The following is a 20777-nucleotide window of genomic DNA, read 5'->3' as shown; positions in this document are numbered from 1 at the left end:
TTTAATTGTCATGAGGTTGTCCATTTTTAATATATAAGACGGTTGCTTGTTCATTATGCAAACTTACGATGTAAAGCATTTGGCTTATAGTGATTCATAAAGTACAGTACATATTTGTAAATTGTACATTAAAATAATGTATTATTATGCTCATATTGATATCCTATACACACTGTTTATGTAACAGAACTTCATGCATATGCAACAATATCAACTTGGTAGGACGCATGTAAGTGGCTTATTGAAGAAAACTTAATGTATCAACACGACAAATGTACTGTACATAGATACATATATACTGTATTCTCGATTCAAAAACGATATTTTTCCGATTCAAAACGATTCTGTATTCATTCAATACATAGGATTTCAGTAGGATCTACCCCAGTCTGCTGACATGCTAGCATAATAGTAGATTTAAAAAAAAAAAAAAGAGCTTTTATAATTGTAAAGGACAATGTTTTATCAACGGTATAAAATAATGTAAATTTGTTTGAACTATTAAACGAACCAAAAATACTACTTATTTTATCTTTGTGAAAACATTGGACACAGTGTGTTGTCAAGCTTATGAGGTGTGATGCAAGTGTAAGCCACTGTGACACTATTGTTCTTTTTTTTTTTATTATAAATGTCTAATGAAAATGTCAATGAGGGATATTTAATCACTGATACGCTGAAATTATAACTAATATTGATACTGTTGTTGATAATATTCATTTTTGTTTCACTGCTTTTGGTTTGTTCTGTCTCGTGTTTGTGTCTCCTCAATTGGTCTGTTTATTGCATTTCTGAGTGTTGCTGGGTCAGGTTTGGTTTCGGAATTAGATTGCATTGTTATGGTTTTGCTGTGTATTGTTTATTGCTGTGTATTGTTTATAAATACGAATCGCGATTCGTATTTGAATCGATATATTACCATACCCCTAATATATATATATATATATATATATATATATATATATATATACGTGTCTGTTTAACTATACAAAACAGTCAGTGTTAAACCATGACATTCAATCACATGATACAATAAAAATTGGCCAGTGTCTGATTGTGAAAAATTAGTTTTTCAGCGAAATATCGAGCACAGTATTGTAAGTGTTAAAATACTGTATTTGACAAGAGGATTGATATTACAGTAAAGACCTCACCTTGTGCATTGCTGTTAATTAGCCTGACTGTGGTACATTTGTTTCCTGCGAAGTAGGAGTCATTATTTAAAATGTAAATATTTTCATACCAATAGTGCATAAAAACCTGTTTCCGAACTATTTAAATTTAATATTATGAGAGCAATCAAGACATGAAATAAAACACTTGTGTCACCTTTACACTCTTTTAAAGCAATATAAAAATGGTTTCTTGAAGCTGAGCCAATCAATGGTCACAATACTGAGTTACTGAACACGTTTGGTTTGATATTCTTTTTTCAATTAAGCATTTTAATATGTAAATGTGTGTGTGTGTGTGTGTGTGTGTGTGTGTGTGTGTGTGTGTGTGTGCGTGTGTGTGTGTGTGTGTGTGTGTTTGTGTACTGAGAGAGACAGAGAGAGAGAGCGAGAGAGGAGAGAGAGAGAGAGAGAGAGAGAGAGAGAGAGAGAGAGGGGGGGGGGGTAGATGGATATTAATGTTTTATTTTTTCTATTTCTTCTCACCCCACACAGGTAAATCAAATGTATTATCAAATATGTATATATATATTTACCTCTGTGGGGTGAAAAATTGAAACAAACAATATATATATATATATATATATATATATATATATATACCGTATTTCCGCATATAGTATGCGCCTGCCTTGAATTACTGCCGGGTAAAACTCGCTTCGCAAAATAACTAGCGCATACTTAGTGTTACCGCCTGGTCAAACTCGTGACGTCACGAGTGACACTTCCCCTGTCATCATTTTCAAAATGGAGGTGGCTGATTTCAAAACTGGTAATTTGAAATCGCATAAAGGGAAGAATATTAAGAGCTATTCAGTAGGATTTAAGGTCCAAGCCTACATCAAACTCAAATTTTTACTGCATGCCTTTGGGGGTGAGAAGAGGTTTTTAAATAATTAGCGCATGCTTATGTTTACCGCATCCCTTTGGTAAGCGCTGGAGTGACATATTGGTTTTAAATGAATTAACACCCGGCGGCAATTCAAGGAAATACGGTATATATACATATACATATATATATATATATATATATATATATATATATATATATATATATATATATATATATATATATATATATATATGAATAAATTGAGACACAATTGTCTCAACAATAATTTAAATGAATATGGATAAAAAGTATTTATTATGAGTCACGTGTCAAAGTGTTTTGCATACATGTATTACCTGATATTTTGGCGCCATCTAGTGTATTAATTGGTGAAGAATTACACTTTTTTGAAAATAATCGGTACATTTACTGTAAATATGTTTCTATTTATAATAAAATATATCCCGATGGTAACATTTTTTAATTGATGTTGGATCCAATTTTTCCATAACGATTTAGGGAGTACATTTCTGTGACCCGGATGTCATAAGGTTATACAAGTAAAGTGTTTACTCCCTATTTACTCCATTTTCCAAGTGGGTGCAAGTGGTTTAAATGCGGTGTCACTTCACTATGCGAGTATATACTATATGGGTCACTCAGAGTTTGTCGCTATTATGTAACCATATCATGTTTTTTTCCTGGCATGAGCCCGCAGCGCCCCCGTGAGGCCAAGACGGCGTAACGTCGGCTGGGCTGGGCGGCCAGCTGTCGGAGAGCAGGACGAGCATCTCCAGCTTGGTGCTGAAATCAAGTGCATTGCGGATGGTTTTCATCCTCGCACAGCAGCTGGTGAGTCAAATGTTTCTATAAATGCTTTTTTATTTATTTTTATTTTAAATAAACCTCCTGTTTATTGGTCCTGATGCTGTTGAGCTGAACATCGCTCTATGACCAGGCTAACAGCTCATACGTCAGCCATGAAAAAAAAAGGGCTAACCAGAACGCATTCGTAAACGGGTTCATTCTTTTTCTTCTCTAAATGAGCCAGAATGTATCTATAATATGCGTTATTTCGCTGTTAGTTATGCGTAGAGGGATCTATACATCTCTTCCAGATTAAACATCGCGTCAAACGGTCATGTTTAATATCAATATTACCGCTTATGAACACAGTGTTGTGCCATCTCGTCTGTTTATTTAAAATGACATGTTTTTCTATGGACTATTGAACGCAGCCGAATAAAAGGCGGCCTGCCTGCACTGGGCTCATTTTAAGCCGCTGTGATTGGCTAATTAGCCGTCAGCTGCCTCTTCTTGCCAGCACAGATGATATTTTGCCATTTTCAAACATATCTGAGCATGAATGTGAATTGTGAAGTGAAGTAAATTATATACATATAGCGCTTTTCTCTAGTGACTCAAAGCACTTTACATAGTGAAACCCATTATCTAAGTTACATTTAAACCAGTGTGGGTGGCACTGGGAGCAGGTGGATAAAGTGTCTTGCCCAAGGACACAATGGCAGTGACTAGGATGGCAGATGCGGGACTCCAACCTGCAACCCTTAAGTTACTGGCACGGCCACTCTACCAACCAAGCTATGCCGCCCAATGTGTGGGTAAACGTATCTACGTCAATCAACCGTACCTACAAATTAGGGCTGGGCGATTTGGCTTTTTTTTAATATCTCGATATTTTCAGGCCATATCGCGATATACGATATATATTACAATATTGTGCCTTGGCTTTGAATGAACACTTCATACATATAATCACAGCAGTATGATGATTCTATGTGTATACATTAAAACATTCTTCTTCATACTGCATATGCTACTTTTCAACTTTTATGCAGAGAGGAAAGTCACAACTAAGTTAATTTAGAGGGGACCGCAGATGTGGGGACCCTCCCCCTCCCCTGTGTGACCGGTGCAATGGACGTCGAGTGGATCTAGTTAATAGTGTGAGTGTTCAGTCCATAGTGGGGCCAGCAGGGGATCATCTTGAGTGGAGACAAGTAAGTAGCGCAGAGACGTCATCAACTGATGCACAGATGAGTGGTCCACACCGGGTCCCGACTTTGAACAGCTAGCGCTTCATCTGTGGTCACTTGATAATCTTTCCACGCAGGAGAAAGAAGGCAGAGCAGAAAAGAGACAGCAGATCAACTGGTCTAAATGAGGGGTCTATTTAAAGGCTACATAGCAACAGCACGGTGAGACAGGGGTTAGTGCATGTGCCTCACAATACGAAGGTCCTGAGTAGTCGCGGGTTCAATCCCGGGCTCGGGATCTTTCTGTGTGGAGTTTGCATGTTCTCCCCGTGACTGGTTCGGGTACTCCGGCTTCCTCCCACCTCCAAAGACATGCACCAGGGGATAGGTTGATTGGCAACACTAAATTGGCCCTAGTGTGTGAATGTGAGTGTGAATGTTGTCTGTCTATCTGTGTTGGCCCTGCGATGAGGTGGCGACTTGTCCAGGGTGTACCCCAAATCCTGCCCGAATACAGCTGAGATAGGCTGTTAGTCACGATAATTTCATTGCATCGGTCGAAAATGGATAAAGAGTACGGCGTGGCGCAGTGTGAGAGTGACTGTGCGCAACCCGAGGGTCCCTGGTTCAATCCCCACCTAGTACCAACTTCGTCACGTCCGTTGTGTCCTGAGCAAGACACTTCACGCTTGCTCCTGATGGGTGCTGGTAAGCGCCTTGCATGGCAGCTCCCTCCATCAGTGTGTGAATGTGTGTGTGAATGAGTAAATCTGGAGGTAGTGTCAAAGCACTTTGAGTACCTTGAAGGTAGAAAAGCGCTATACAAGTACAACCTATTTATCATTTATTTATTATCATTTAAATGGATGGATAGCAACTGACGAGGTGGAAAAAGTTGGAATTGCCACAAAACACATTTTATGATATTCAACACTCAACTGCCATCTGGCGGCTAAAGTGGATTGCTCAAACCCCCAATTTGTCACGGTTCATGTGTCAGGTAAACCACGACAAATGAAGCCTTACAAATCCCCTTCCGTCTGTAGGAATAACTGAATTCCTCGATAAACCAGACCGTGGGTGCGCGCACGTTTTGTTTTGTCTGCAACTGGACGTGAGATCTAAAGCAAAAGAGTTGTTAAAATTTGGCGCCGTTGGATTGTACGTGAATCAATACGGTCGGTGCCTTTAAAAATACCGAATTGGATTCTCACCTCTACATTAGAGAGCAGAGCATAAAAGAGACGGCACATCAGCTGGTCTAAAAGTGGGGGTATATTTAAAGGCTAGAGTATACAAATGAGTTTTAAGATGGGACTTAAATGCTTCTAGCCCGCTGAAGCCAGGGCACTGTTAAATACATCCTCCCTACGAGGAGGGATGATGTCAAGTTCGGTTGGAGATGATGTTCTTAAAGGAGTCCCAGTCACTGAACTGCACTACTGTAAATCACGCTAACTCAGCCGTGAGTCAGCAAGGCCTGCTTTGATGCTATCGCAGCTTGCAGAGAGTGGGCCTGGTTGTGTGAGTCAATACAGATCCTCAATACAGATGCTAATGATAATGGAGCTAAATGAAATGATGAAACGTGCTCGCTCGGCTTTTGTTTCAAATCTAATTTTGCATAATAAGAAAAACCCAATATTCTTATTTGAAACTATTGACAATCTTGTTGCACCTCCTTCTCCTCAGGTGCCTAAACACAAGATGACTGTAATAGATTTTTGAACTATTTCGTGAAGAAGGTTCAAGACATAAGGGCCAGTATTAGCCCTCCCTTGGATGGTTTGTGCATGACTCCATCCTCTGTGTGCTCATCATGGTTTTCCTTTACTGATGTTCAGGTTTTAGTGGGCAAAATGAAACCCACATCAAGCCGTGTGGACATGGTTCCTACTCCACTTTTCTTAAATGTTTTTGATGCTGTTGGTCCTTGGGTGGTAAAATTGTAAAACCTTTCACTTCAGTCTGGCTCGATCCCCATCTTTTTTTTAAACATGCTGTGGTGAATCCCATCCTTAAAAAAACCTAATATCTTGATCCGGTCGAGCCTATAAATTATCGGCCCATATGAAAACTTCCCTTCATGACAATAGTCATTGAAAAAGTGGTAGCCAAGCAGCTAACCTCATTTTTGGAACAGCAGGATTTTTACGGTCATTTCACTCCACCGAAACTGCTCTTCTGAAAGTTTCCAGTGACGTTATGATGGCCGCTGACTCTGGTCGTTACACAGTTTTGGTTTTACTCGATTTGACATCTGCCTTTGATAGTGTGGATCACAGTATACTGATAGAGCTCCTTAAATCTGAGATGGGGTTTTCTGGTGCAGTTCTCCAGTCGTTCACTTCTTATATAAATGGGAGAATTTTTAATGTTGCTTTTACTGATGTAATGTCCAATGTGTTCAACCTGTCATGTGATGTGGCCCTGGGCCCTGTTATATACAAACCCCGTTTCCATATGAGTTGGGAAAATGTGTTAGATGTAAATATAAACGGAATACGATGATTTGTAAATCATTTTCAACTCATATTCAGTTGAATATGCTACAAAGACAACATATTTGATGTTCAAACTGATAAATATTTTTTTTTTTTTTTGCAAATAATCATTAACTTTAGAATTTGATGCCAGCAACACGTGACAAAGAAGTTGGTATAGGTGGCAATAAATACTGATAAAGTTGAGGAATGTTCATCAAACACTTATTTGGAACATCCCACAGGTGTGCAGGCTAATTGGGAACAGGTAGATGCCATGATTGGGTATAAAAGCAGCTTCCATGAAATGCCAAGTAATTCACAAACAAGGATGGGGCGAGTGTCGCCAATTTGTACACAAATTGTCGAACCGTTTTAGAACAACATTTCTCAACGAGCTATTGCAAGGAATTTAGGGATGTTACCATCTACGCACCGTAAAATCATCAAAAGGTTCGGAGAATCTGGGGAAATCACTGCACGTAAGTGATGATATTACGGACCTTTGATCCCTCAGGCAGTACTGCATCAAACACCGACATCATTGTGTAAACGATATCTCCACTTGGGCTCAGGAACACTTCATAAAACCACTGTCAGTAACTTCAGTTGGTCGCTACATCTGTAAGTGCTAGTTAAAACTCTACTATGCAAAGCAAAAGCCATTAATCAACAACACCGAGGAACGCCGCCGGCTTCGCTGGGCCCGAGCTCATCTAAGATGGACTGATGCAAAGTAGAAAAGTGTTCTGTGGTCTGACGAGTCCACATTTCAAATTATATTTGGAAACCGTGGACGTGGTGTCCTCCGGAACAAAGAGGAAAATAACCATCCGGATTGTTATAGACGCAAAGTTCTAAAGACAGAATCTGTGATGGTATGGGGGTGTATTAGTGCCCAAGGCATGGCTAACTTACACATCTGTGAAGGCACCATTAATGCTGAATGGTCCATACAGGTTTTTGAGAAACATATGTTGTCATCCAAGCAACGTTATCATGGACGCCCCTGCTTATTTCAGCAAAACAAAGCCAAGACACGTGTTACAACACTGTGGCTTCGTAGTAAAACAGTGTGGGAACTTTCCTGGCCTGCCTGCAGTCCAGACATGTCTCCCATCGAAAATGTGTGGCGCATTATGAAGGGTAAAATACGACAACAAGACCCCGGACTGTTGAACAACTTGAGCTGTATGTCAAGCAAAAAATGTAAAGAATTCCACTTTCAAAGCTTCAATCAATCAAACTTAATTTATATAGCCCTTAATCACAAATGTCTTCAGCAATTAGTTTCCTCAGTTCCCAAACATTTATTGAGTGTTGTTAAAAGAAAATGTGATGTAACACAGTGGTGAACATGCCCTTTCCCACCTACTTTGGCGCGCGTTGCGGCCATGAAATTCTTAGTTAAATATTATTTGCAAAAAAAATTTAAGTTTATGAGTTTGAACATCAAATATCTTGTCTTTGTAGTGCATTCAATTGAATATGGGTTCAAAAGGATTTGCAAATCATTGTATTCCGTTTTTATTTACATTTAACACAAGGTTTGTGTATATATATATATATATATATATATATACATATATATATATATATATACATATATATATATATATAAATATATATATATATATATATATATATACATATATATATATATATATATATATATATATACACAAACCTTGTGTTAAATGTAAATAAAAACGGAATACAATGATTTGCAAATCATATATATATATATACATATATATATATATATATATATATATATATATATATATATATATATATATATATATATATATATATAAAATCAGGCAATTGTGTAATTTATTGAGCCGAATCCTCATTTGTTTATATTCACTGTTACAAGCAGTCCTCTTTGGGCAGCCATCACTGCGATGTGCATACTTGCCAACCCTCCAGATTTTCCCGGGAGACTCCCGAATTCCAGTGCCCGTCCCGAAAATCTCCCGGGGCAACCATTCTCCCGAATTTCTCCTGATTTCCACCCAGTCACATAACATCTACGGCTTTTGGAGCTCAGTGCACAACTGCACATACATCTTTTTGTTATCCATAGGTTTATCTATAACCCATATAGTGGGTGTGTTTATTCCAGCTGGCACGTTAATACACTGACACACAACATCCGGATTCCCATCTTGCATTGCAATTTAAAACTACGGCAAGTAGTGATGTCCAAAAACATAACAGAGACAAAGCAGAGAACGAAGAAAAGACATGGCAACGACGAGTAAGAAGAAGAAGTACGCTTGCAAGTTCCAAAATGATTGGAAAAAACAATTTCAGTTCATCCAGGACAGCTAGAAGGGGAATTGCCTGCAAATTTTGTAGTTCAGACTTCTCCATTTAACACGGTGGCCGAACAGATATATCTTATTTTTTTTTATTGTAAATCGCTCCGGATTATACGTCGCACCGGCCGACAATGCATAATAAAGAAGGAAAAAAACTTATATACGTCGCACTGGAGTATAAGTCGCATTTTTGGGGGAAATTTATTTGATAAAATCCAACACCAAGAATAGACATTTGAAAGGCAATTTAAAGGCAATATATATATATATATACACAAACCTTGTGTTAAATGTAAATAAAAACGGAATACAATGATTTGCAAATCATATATATATATATACATATATATATATATAAAATCAGGCAATTGTGTAATTTATTGAGCCGAATCCTCATTTGTTTATATTCACTGTTACAAGCAGTCCTCTTTGGGCAGCCATCACTGCGATGTGCATACTTGCCAACCCTCCAGATTTTCCCGGGAGACTCCCGAATTCCAGTGCCCGTCCCGAAAATCTCCCGGGGCAACCATTCTCCCGAATTTCTCCTGATTTCCACCCAGTCACATAACATCTACGGCTTTTGGAGCTCAGTGCACAACTGCACATACATCTTTTTGTTATCCATAGGTTTATCTATAACCCATATAGTGGGTGTGTTTATTCCAGCTGGCACGTTAATACACTGACACACAACATCCGGATTCCCATCTTGCATTGCAATTTAAAACTACGGCAAGTAGTGATGTCCAAAAACATAACAGAGACAAAGCAGAGAACGAAGAAAAGACATGGCAACGACGAGTAAGAAGAAGAAGTACGCTTGCAAGTTCCAAAATGATTGGAAAAAACAATTTCAGTTCATCCAGGACAGCTAGAAGGGGAATTGCCTGCAAATTTTGTAGTTCAGACTTCTCCATTTAACACGGTGGCCGAACAGATATATCTTATTTTTTTTTATTGTAAATCGCTCCGGATTATACGTCGCACCGGCCGACAATGCATAATAAAGAAGGAAAAAAACTTATATACGTCGCACTGGAGTATAAGTCGCATTTTTGGGGGAAATTTATTTGATAAAATCCAACACCAAGAATAGACATTTGAAAGGCAATTTAAAATAAATAAAGAATAGTGAACAACCAGCTGAATAAGTGTACGTTATATGAGGCATAAATAACCAACTGAGAAGGTTCCTGGTATGTTAACATAACATATTATGGTAAGAGTCATTCAAATAACTATAACATATAGAACATGCTATACGTTTACCGAACAAATCTATCACTCCTAATCGATAAATCCGATGAAATCTTCTTCCTCGATGTCGCTTCTAAACAACTATGCCAACTCGAAAGGTATGCTCATTTTCGTCTTGTCGTTTTCTGCAGCATATTTCACTACGTCCAGCTTGTAATCTGCAGTAGATGATTTCCTTTTCGGTCCAATTTTTGTTCATTCCTCCTCAGTTTTTCTAAGTTATCACCAATGATGACATGATCCATTTTAATAGCTACGGCAGTAGTATATAGCAGTTAGCATTCCATGACCCACAATGCACTTCTGCCATGACCCTGCCCCGCCAAATTCTTATTGGTTGACGTGTATGTGACGATTGCTGACGTGTGTGTGACGATTGCCAACATTTTCTTCGTCTCTTCCACGAATGGGATAAATAATATTATTTGATATTGTGTAATTTGCAGTACATGATTTCCCATTCAGTGCCATTTTTGTTCAGCCCTTCTCAGTTTTTATAAGTTACCGCCAACGATGAATAAATCCATATTAATAGCTATGGAAGTAGCATATAGCAGTTAGCATTCCATGACCCACAATGCACTTCTACCATTACCCTCCCCCGCCGAATTCTTATTGCTTGACGTGTGAGTGACGATTGCTGACATTTTCTTTGTCTCTTCCGCGAATGAGATAAATAATATTATTTGATATTTTACGGTAATGTGATAATAATTTCACACATAAGTCGCTCCGGAGTATATGTCGGACATATATATATATATATATGTGTGTGTGTGTGTATATATATATATATATATATTTATATATATATATATATATATATATATATATATATATATATATATATATATATATATATATATATATATAAGAAATACCTGCAAATATATACGCTACCCCCCCATGCACCCCACCTTAATCCCGCCCCCCATATCCCGAATTTGGAGGTCTCAAGTTTGGCAAGTATGGTGATGTGGCCCTCAATAAAAACAAGTTTGAAACCCTTACATTAGTGCTTAATTTGGTATCAAAATAATGCTGACAAATGTATTGTTTTTGGGCAAACAGACTGAACCTCACAAAATGTGGGGAGTAAGAAAACTTAGTACGATTGTTGTAGAAATAGCAAGCATGGCTATTTTCAAGATGGCGCTGCTGTAGTGGCTGCTGATTGCAGGAGTTGTGTGCTCAATGTATTACTTTGTTTTATTGATGTTTCCATCTTGTTTTTATGTGTTTTTTGCATTTTGGTTCGGGTCCCCTTTCGGGACTGCTCATCAAGGTGTGGCACATTTGTGATTTTTGAGCTGCTTTATTGTGTTTTTTTTTACTGTCTTGGGGGCCTGTTGGCCATGACAATGTTGGCACCAGAAACAAGCTGCTGGCTCTCTACCACACCGGAGCCTGCGTGGAGAGACTGGAAGGGTTGCGGAGGAAGAGACATGGCTGCGGTGCTAGCAATGAGCGTTGGGATGGACAAGCTTCACGGCTGGATGAGCATGTCAGACACTCCAGTCTCCCTGGACGGATTCTTGCTTGTCCGGACAATGGTCGCGAGCGAGGTAGTGAGCAGTGTAGGATGAAGTCGGCTCTCTTGGTTGCTTTGTAGGGTCTGTTCCTGTTTCTGGCTTTGCTGCCCCCAAAAGTACCGCAAAAGCCCTCTGTGGGTGTTAATATGTTCTTTTTGTTATGTTTTTGTTTTCTTGTAATTTTATTCAAATTTGTTTGCTACAAGTCCTGTAAATTGCAGTAGTAGTACTGTATCATGAAGGTTGTGTATTAAAACCTCAAAATCTCTCCCACTGTGTCAGAATTAAGCATATTTGTCATACCTCTTTTGTATTAAATCTTATGACATGTTTCACCAATGTTGAGGCTGGCAGGTTTAGAGTTACAGTACCCGCTGACCCTCTGATATGTGTTTTTCAGCAGGATGCAATAAAGGTCTAAGGTGGTCTTGAAGGGCAGATATGAGTCTGACATCCTGGTTCCTGGTGAGTGGCGGGGGGACACGCCATCGTCTCCCCAGAGAAATGATCTTTGTGGGAAGGGACGACTGTGAACTCATGCTGCAGGTAAAGATGAACTACACTGAGGTGTCAGTCATCCTCCGGCTGGATTGCAATGAGATTATCGTGACTAACAGTGACTTTGTGTAATTTAGTCCCGCAGTGTTGACAAACAACATGCTGTCATCAACTATGAGGAGGATACAGACGAACACAAAGTTAAGGACCTGGGAAGCTTGAATGGGGTAAAGTTTTGGCTCTCGTAAGCATGTTATTGTAACGGTCTGTAGTAATTATTATTATTTTAATAGAGGTAAGGATTTTTCATAAAACAGTTGTACCTCAATTTACGATCTTAATTTAATCAGTGACATGAAGAACTAGTATGTTCTACAAACAAGTACAGGAGTTTTATGAAGTCATGTAATAATAATATACAGCGTGGAAAGTGGACTTCTATGTTATCGCAGTCAAACGCACCATCAGCACTCTATATTTTCAATGTCTGCCGTTTGGATGTTATTTTAACGTCCTTGGCTGGTGTTAGACTCCTCCTGCTTCAGTATGGTGCAGGCTGGCAGTGATACGCTCCAACTTCGCCACCAGGTTGGCGACACTCGGTCACATTTTTGATTGGACTGTCCTTCACAGTCCCTCTCATCCTTACCATGGTTGGAAAGCAAAGTTATGTCGATTTAAGCTAATGCTGGAGAGTAAAACTAGATGTTTTGGTCGGATCTTACAGGGTTCACTGTGACGTTTGGTACGCCAACTAATGTTTGTTACTCAGATTTTTGGCTGCAACTTAAAGCGTAACAATTAGCTGAGGGACAGTTCTTATCGCAAACACTCTTAAGTTGAGGTAAGATTTTGTGTATAATATTTAAGTGTGTGTGTATATATATATATATATATATATGTATATATATATATATATATATATGTGTGTATATATATGTGTATATATATAAATATATATATATACATATATATATATATATATATATATATATATATATATATATATATATATATATATATATATACGTTAGGTCAAGAAAAAAGACAGAAGCTATCCATACAAGCCTGCGAAACAAGTTTGTAGAGATGAAATAGCCTCTTGTGTTTTTCCTGACCTAATGTATATCCCGCTCTACCCAGTATTGAGCACCGAATGACGGATAAACCACGGTAACTTCGACTATATGTATATATATATATCTATATATACCTATACATATATATATATATATATACATATATGTATATATACATATATATTTATATATATATATATATATATATATATATATATATATGTTTTTTATCGTTCTAAAATCCCATTAAGGGCAGGGAAACCTGCGAATCAGGCTTGTAGGGATGATATAGCCTCTTGTGTTTTTTGCTGACCTAACGTATATATAATATATATGTACATTAGAATTACCATTTGCTAATGCTGATGATTAGCTCAATTGTCATTATGAGTGCATCTTGTTATCAATGTTACTGTAGACATATTTTGAATATCTACATTGATGGGTGCATCATAAAATCAAAAACAGCTATATTGACCCAAATGTAAGAAAACTCTTTGAAATACAAAATCAAACAAAAATAATGATTTTTTAAAAATCGTGTTTTCATATTTTGTTCATTACATTTTTTGCTGTGTATTGATTTTTCTTCGTTTTTGACCATTTTCTGAATATTATCCCCATAACTCCTGTTTGGTCTGGACCAAAAAGTCCAAAAATTAAATCAAAATTGGACCAAAAGCTACGCAATAAACATAAAAAACATAAGCATATAGTAAGAACACGGTCTGGCAGTTTATTAAGTGATGAAACTGAAATATACCAAAACAAAATGATGTCTGTTAAAATGAAAATGTTGGTTATTTTTATATTATGCTATTTTTATAAGCTCAGACATCCCTACAAGCCTGTTTCACAGGTTTCCCTCACGGAGCAGTCTTAAAATTACATCAAAGCATGGAGTAATTACAAATGTATGTAAAAGCTGTCTCTCTGTTCCACTTGCTCCCTCTGTGCAAGTGTAATGTGCACTAACATTCTGTATGAAATGAACCTGTTAATCAGTTTGAAATAACATGCAGTATACAGTATAAAATCTTGTCAAAGCAACGTTGTTTTTGCTTGCAGACTTTTGTCAATGATGTGAGAATACAGGAGCAAATGTATGTCACGCTGAAGATCGATGACAAACTGAGGTTTGGTTACGATATCCTTTGAGCCTGTGCTTGTGTTTTCACCGTAAGGTCAGTGTACTCGAACAGCACTGTAATATGATTAGCGTTGCACTCTTCTGCATTATACATCACAAGCGTCTCGCTATGCAGACATCTTATTGTCTTTCACCTTAACATATCCCACATACTAACTTGTTCACTGTGGTTCGTGGAGAGCTACATATCCCAGAGGAGGCCTTAAAGGTGAGACAACTTGCTTAAAGGAAGTGGCAAAATCATGATTTTTTTCTTATTATTAAGTGAAACAGCAGTGATTGAGATAAAGGGAATAATGTCCACCTCATTAGGTACCTGGACATTATTTCTATTACAAGAGCTATTTATCAAAGTATGCAACATACAGCTACATTATTTCATCCCAAACACATAGGCTTTCCAAATACCTTAGTATTTTACTAATTCACTATTTCACTACTGACGGCTCACCTCGCTACTCTTTTCCCCACTGTCAGCATGAGAAGTTCAGCAGCCAGCTTCAACTCAGTCAGCTCAGGAGGCCTGTGGAGGGGGATTCGTTAAAATCAGAAGGCAAACCCCCTGAGGCGGCGGCGCCACAGTGTGAGGGATCCTCTGCTAACCCCCTGGAGCCCAGCCAGGCAGAGGAAAAGATGACAGGTTAGTTATTACTGAGTGATGATTATCTTGCAATGATATTCTGTGTCCCCGCGACCCCAAAAGGGAATAAGCGGTAGAAAATGGATGGAATGGATGGGTGGATATTCAGTGTGTCACTGATATTGTGCAATTCAAATACTGTGCGCAGTTGTCGAAATTGCAATATGACTTCTTAGCTGCATTAAAGGAGTGTAGTTTTTTGATGTTTGGAGTGGTGCAGTTTTCAAGTCCGGGATCAAACAAGAGACCCTATTGCTGTCACGCAATAGATTAAACCACTGAACTACTGTGCAGGCTATGAGTTAGCCATCCTTAGCTATGGTGAAACACATGTTTATTTCAGAAGACTTTTGAATGATTCTATCATAGTAATTTCCATTTCCATTTCAGTTGTTTCCCAAAACCGGGGACTGTTATGTGCATGGACATGTTTTTTTCGGGGGGCGAGGGTCAGGGGGACAAGCCTTCTGCATATTTTTAGGGGGCAGTTTTGATGCTATGCATTTTTTAATGTCCAAAAATTATGTAACGCTATTTAATAGAGACAAGTTAAACACTTGTGGCGGGCAGAAAACCAACTCTCAGACTGAAACCTGTTCCTTTAGACCGCCCACAAGCTCATTGAGTGGCTTTCTGGCGGTGCGATCTTGCCAATTTGACAATTATTAACAGGATTAGCAGCTGACCAATCAGAGGTCAGATGTGAGGTAGGAAAAAGTTGCCATCATTCACAGGAGAGAGATATTTGTGTTAGAAATTATTTAAAAACGTTTACTGTGTTGCTATTAAACTGGTGCGTGACATCATAATATTTTTCAAATACTGTTAATGTACCATATTTTCCGGACCATAGGGCGCACCGGCTTATATGGCGTACTGCCGATAAGCAGGTCTAGTCAGGTCTATTTTCATACAAAAGGTGCACTGGATTTTAGGATTATATATATATATATATATATATATATATATATATATTTTTTTTTTTTCTAAGTGTAAAACTCTTCCTTGTGCTCTATATAACATGTAATGGTGGTTCTTTGGTCAAAATGTTGCATAGATTATGTTTTACAGATCGTCTACAAGTCGCTTTCTGACAGTTGCTTCAGGATGCGCCGTTTTATGGGCGGTCTTATTCACGGTTCACCTTCGGCAGCATCTTTTCTCCGTCATCTTTGTTGTAGCGGTGTAGCGTGCAAGGACGGGAGTGGAAGAAGTGTCAAACGATGGATCTAACTGTTTTAATGACATTCAGACTTTATTTAAATCAATAACGGCGCAGCATCTCCTCATCCGTGGCTCACTAGTGCAATAACAGCAATGTGTCCTGTGAAAAACCGTCAGATAACATCTAATAACTAAAGTTTCTTGTGTGAATAATGTAAACTCACTACACCGGTATGTTTTAGCGCTTTCATGGCGAGTTTGAATGAATGAATTAAATAAGTTTATTTCGGTCATATAATCAATCAAATCAATCAACCATTTTGTCTGATCAGTTTTACAGTACATGTTATATGTATACAATAATGCACATTTACACACGAAAGAAAAGAAAAAGAATGACCAAAAAGGAATAGGCTGAAGCCAAAGCTTATATTTGCCTATCCTATACCTTCACAGAAGATTAGATTGCCTGGAACATCAACGTTAAAAAAAAAAAAAATCAAAAATCAATGGGATGAAAGTAATTGTTACTATATTTTATAATTTTCAATTATTTCACTTTCAATGTTTTCTTAAACTTTACCAAAGAAGTGCATGTCTTCAGCTCATCACTGAGCTTGTTCCAACTCCTAAAACTGTAATACCATTTTATTTTATATTTGTTCTCGCTTTACCTATTTCAAAAATCGATATCCCCCGTAAATTATAGTCTTCTCCTTTTAAATGAAATAGCCTGAGAATACAATCTGGAAGGCTGTTGTTCTTTACTCGAAACATAGTTTCCATTGTTTTTAAAAACACAATGTCTGTACATTTTAATACATTTGAACTCATAAATAATGGATTGGTATGTTCATAGTAGCAGGCTTTGTGTATTATTCTAATGACCCTTTTTTGAAGTTTTATTATTGAGTCTATGTTTGTTTTATAAACATTTCCCCAAATTTCAACACAATTCGCTAAATATGGAAAAATAAAAAAAATAATACAACATATGCAGGCATGTCTTATTCAGCATGTGGCTTACTTTATAAAGAATAGCAATAGATTTGGATATTTTTCCCTTTATATATTCAATATGCGGTTTCCAACACAGTTTATGATCAATTATTATTCCCAAGAATTTAGTTTCATATACTCTATCAATTTCCACTTGATTTAATTTGAATTTTGCTTCACAATTTGTCCTTGCACCACTAAACACCATAAATTTAGTTTCCTTATCATTTAATGATAACTTATTAATATCAAACCATTTTTTTAGCTGAATTAACTCAACCTCTTTTATCCTCAACACTTCCTTCAAGTCTTCTCCTGAACAACATATCATCTGCAAACATAATACATTTCAATTTATTAGATACTGAACAAATTTACTGACAGATATAAGTAAGAACTTTACACTATTTTATAATACAAATGGCAACAGCGGAGGATCAATGTTCCATAACAACAAGATAGTAAATAAGAAGAAGCTTATCGACTGGGTTGGAATTGGGGGTTAAATCACCATAAATCATTCCCGGGCGCGGCACCGCTGCTGCCCACTGCTCCCCTCACCTCCCAGGGGGTGATCAAGGGGATGAGTCAAATGAAGAGGACAAATTTCACCACACCTAGTGTGTGTGTGACAATCATTGGTATTTTAACTTTAACTTAACTATGGTGTCAACACAGACTACAAAGGCGGATTCGCGCACATATTCAGAAATGATTTAGATCCCAAATACAGATCAGCATGTACCAGAAGGTAAGAAAAGTTTCTTTTGCATAATACTGCAAAACAAAATGCCAGATAATATGTCTTACCTTATACACGCACCACAATAATACTCGTATGTTGAAGCACAGTACAATCCAAAAAGCGGTAAAACTTTATAGACTACCAAAGTCGTAGTAAAACATTTTGATAGATTTTTAAGCACCTTGTGTAATGTTCTATATTTTCAATGGAACATATACAATTTTGGTGTTGTTTACTTGAGTCATATTGCAGTCTACACGTATCTCTTATTTTTGACAGCCACCATATTGCAGACTACACGCATCTCTTATGTGTGACTGACATCTATTGGTCACACTTATCATGTCACCATGTATCAAATAAAATAGTTCGAGGTCGGTAAGCACAACCAAAAATGATTCTGTATATTAGGCGCACCGGGTTATAAGGCGCAACTTCGAGTATTGAGAAAATGAAAGGATTTCAAGTGCCCCTTATAGTTGAAAAATACGGTATAAGTCGCAGTTTTTTTCATAGTTTGGCCGGGGGTGCGACTTATACTCAGGAGCGACTTATGTGTGAAATTATTAACACATTACCATAAAATATCAAATAATATTATTTAGCTTATTCACGTAAGAGACTATTCGTATAAGATTTTATCGGATTTAGCGATTAGGAGTGACAGATTGTTTGGTAAACGTATAGCATGTTCTATATGTTATAGTTATTTGAATGACTCTTACCATAATATGTCACGTTAACATACCAGGCATCTTCTCAGTTGGTTATTTATGCCTCATATAACGTACACTTATTCAGCCTGTTGTTCACTATTCTTTATTTATTTTAAATTGCCTTTCAAATGTCTATTCTTGGTGTGAATTTCTCCAAAAAATTTGACTTATACTCCTCTTATATATGTTTTTTTCCTTCTTTATTATGCATTTTCGATAGGTGCGACTTATACTCTGAAAAATAGGGTACATGTGTAGTTTACAGAAAGAGAACAGAAAGAGAGCAGGTTACAGGAACAGACTGGCCATTAATTTGTTTTTCTTTTAATGCGCTGTAAATAAATACCTAATTTATCGGGTATTCTTAATAATCCACAACGCGCATCTAATCCTTCAAACCATGCCTCCTGTACTCAAGCCAATTGCGTCACCCCCACTTCTGAAATCCAACTTTCGTCCAATGTTATGTGCTTACCTGCCAGCGAAAACTTTTCTTTTAGTGTTCTTTTTGCTGCCTCTCGGTTATAAGTTACCAAGTATATTTTCCTCCAGGGGATGTAGCAGTGTTACACAGGGGAACACCCCTATACGGACAACCTGCCTGGTGGGGAGATGGCGACAATTACCAACACCCTGGAAGGCCTGAAGAAAAGAATTTGAAGCGGGATAAAGCTCAAACTGGTAAAATACTAAATTTTGTAAGGTTACATCTACTGTTATAGGCAGTGTTGGGAATAACGTTATTAACACAGTTTTTATTCTGAAAAAGGTAAACTAATCATTTTTATTTAAAGCGGTTACAGTGAAATGTACCACATTGTTATTGTAGCATCACGACAGAAGCTGACACTCTTTTTAATGTACTGTTTTCCAACATTAACATGTCTTCATTAGTGTTGAATTCTAACCAAATTGTGTACTTAAGCAGGAATATTATTACTTTAGTGTTTTATGACTCAGATAAAAGTAAAAAAATATGAATAAAATAATTACTTGAATAAAAATGTTTAAGGAAAAAATACTCAAGTACTGAGATATTTGTAAGTAACATTTGATTTATTTAGGAGATATTTTTTAATGGTACTTATACTACAATTGTAGTTGTTGCTTGTGTGTGCATGCGTGTGAGTGATAGATGGATGGCAGCGCATGATATCAATCAATCAATCAATCAAAGTTGATTTATATAGCCCGAAATCACAAGTGTCTCAAAGGACTGCACAAGCCACAACGACATCCTCGGCTCAGATCCCACATCAGGGCAAGGAAAAACTCACCCCAATTGGCTACAAAGAGAAACCTTGGACGGGACTGCAGATGAGGTGACCGGTGCAACGAATATTGAGTGGATCTAGTTAATAGTGAGAGAGTCCAGTCCATAGTGAGGCCAGCAGGGGATCATCTTGAATGGAGACAAGTCAGCAGGGCAAATAGGTCATCAACTGATGCAAAGATGAGTGGTCCACCCCGGTCCCAACTTTTAACAGCTAGCATGTCACTTGTGGTCACCTAATCTGTGCCCCCCCTCCACGAAGGAAAAGGGGGCAGAGCAGAAAAAAAATGGCAGATCAACTGGTCTAAAGGCTAGTGTATAGAAATGGGACTTAAAATGCTTCTACTGAGGTAGCATCTGTAACTGTTACCGGGAGGGCATTCCAAAGTACTGGAGCCCGAATAGAAAACACTTTATAGCCCGCATTTATTTTTTCGCACTGGGAACGCAAATTTCTTCCCGAGAAATATGGTAAAATACAGTCAGCAAGATAGGATGGATCTACACCGTTTAGTATTTTATACGCAAGTAGTAAAACCTTAAAGTCACATCTTTAGTGCACAAGAAAGCCAGTAAAGGTGAGCCAGTATAGGCGTAATATGATCAAACTTTCCTGTTCTTGTCAAAGGTTTTGCAGCCTCATTTTGTACCAACTGTAATCTTTAATGCTAAACATAGGGAGGCCCGAAAATAATACGTTATATGGTATATATATGTACGATCTAATGTTACCGCCCACCTCTAGCTCTCACATGTACTCTTCATCCTCTCCACACACCCACTTCCTCATTCTTCACCAACGACACTCACTAAGGTGCATTCAGAGACTTCCAGGAAAAAACGGGCGGTTTCAGGATGGAACTACAGGCACTCAGAGTCCATTATGTAAAAGTCAAGAATACATATGTGA

General features: G+C 37.7%; 1 protein-coding gene across 2 annotated transcripts in view; it reads left to right on the top strand.

Annotated features, from left to right (window-relative positions):
* Positions 1-2747: 2747 nt before the first annotated feature.
* The window catches only part of cep170ab (centrosomal protein 170Ab), a 33185-nt gene continuing 15155 nt past the window's right edge, over positions 2748-20777 (top strand). The window contains exons 1-7 of one of the 2 annotated variants that reach the window (XM_061880982.1): positions 2748-2856; positions 12004-12149; positions 12239-12328; positions 14249-14330; positions 14483-14538; positions 14808-14970; positions 19147-19275. In XM_061880982.1, coding sequence (XP_061736966.1) covers positions 12045-12149; positions 12239-12328; positions 14249-14330; positions 14483-14538; positions 14808-14970; positions 19147-19275 — 625 coding nt within the window. In that variant the 5' untranslated portion in view covers positions 2748-2856; positions 12004-12044. The remainder of the gene's footprint in view (positions 2857-12003; positions 12150-12238; positions 12329-14248; positions 14331-14482; positions 14539-14807; positions 14971-19146; positions 19276-20777) is intronic. The other variant, XM_061880983.1, reaches the window with a different exon arrangement.

Source organism: Nerophis ophidion, linkage group LG20, assembly GCF_033978795.1.
Source record: "Nerophis ophidion isolate RoL-2023_Sa linkage group LG20, RoL_Noph_v1.0, whole genome shotgun sequence".
NCBI classification, from domain to species: Eukaryota; Metazoa; Chordata; class Actinopteri; order Syngnathiformes; family Syngnathidae; genus Nerophis; species Nerophis ophidion.
Note: the sequence above shows the minus strand (reverse complement) of the source record. Positions and strands in the feature narration are given on the sequence as shown.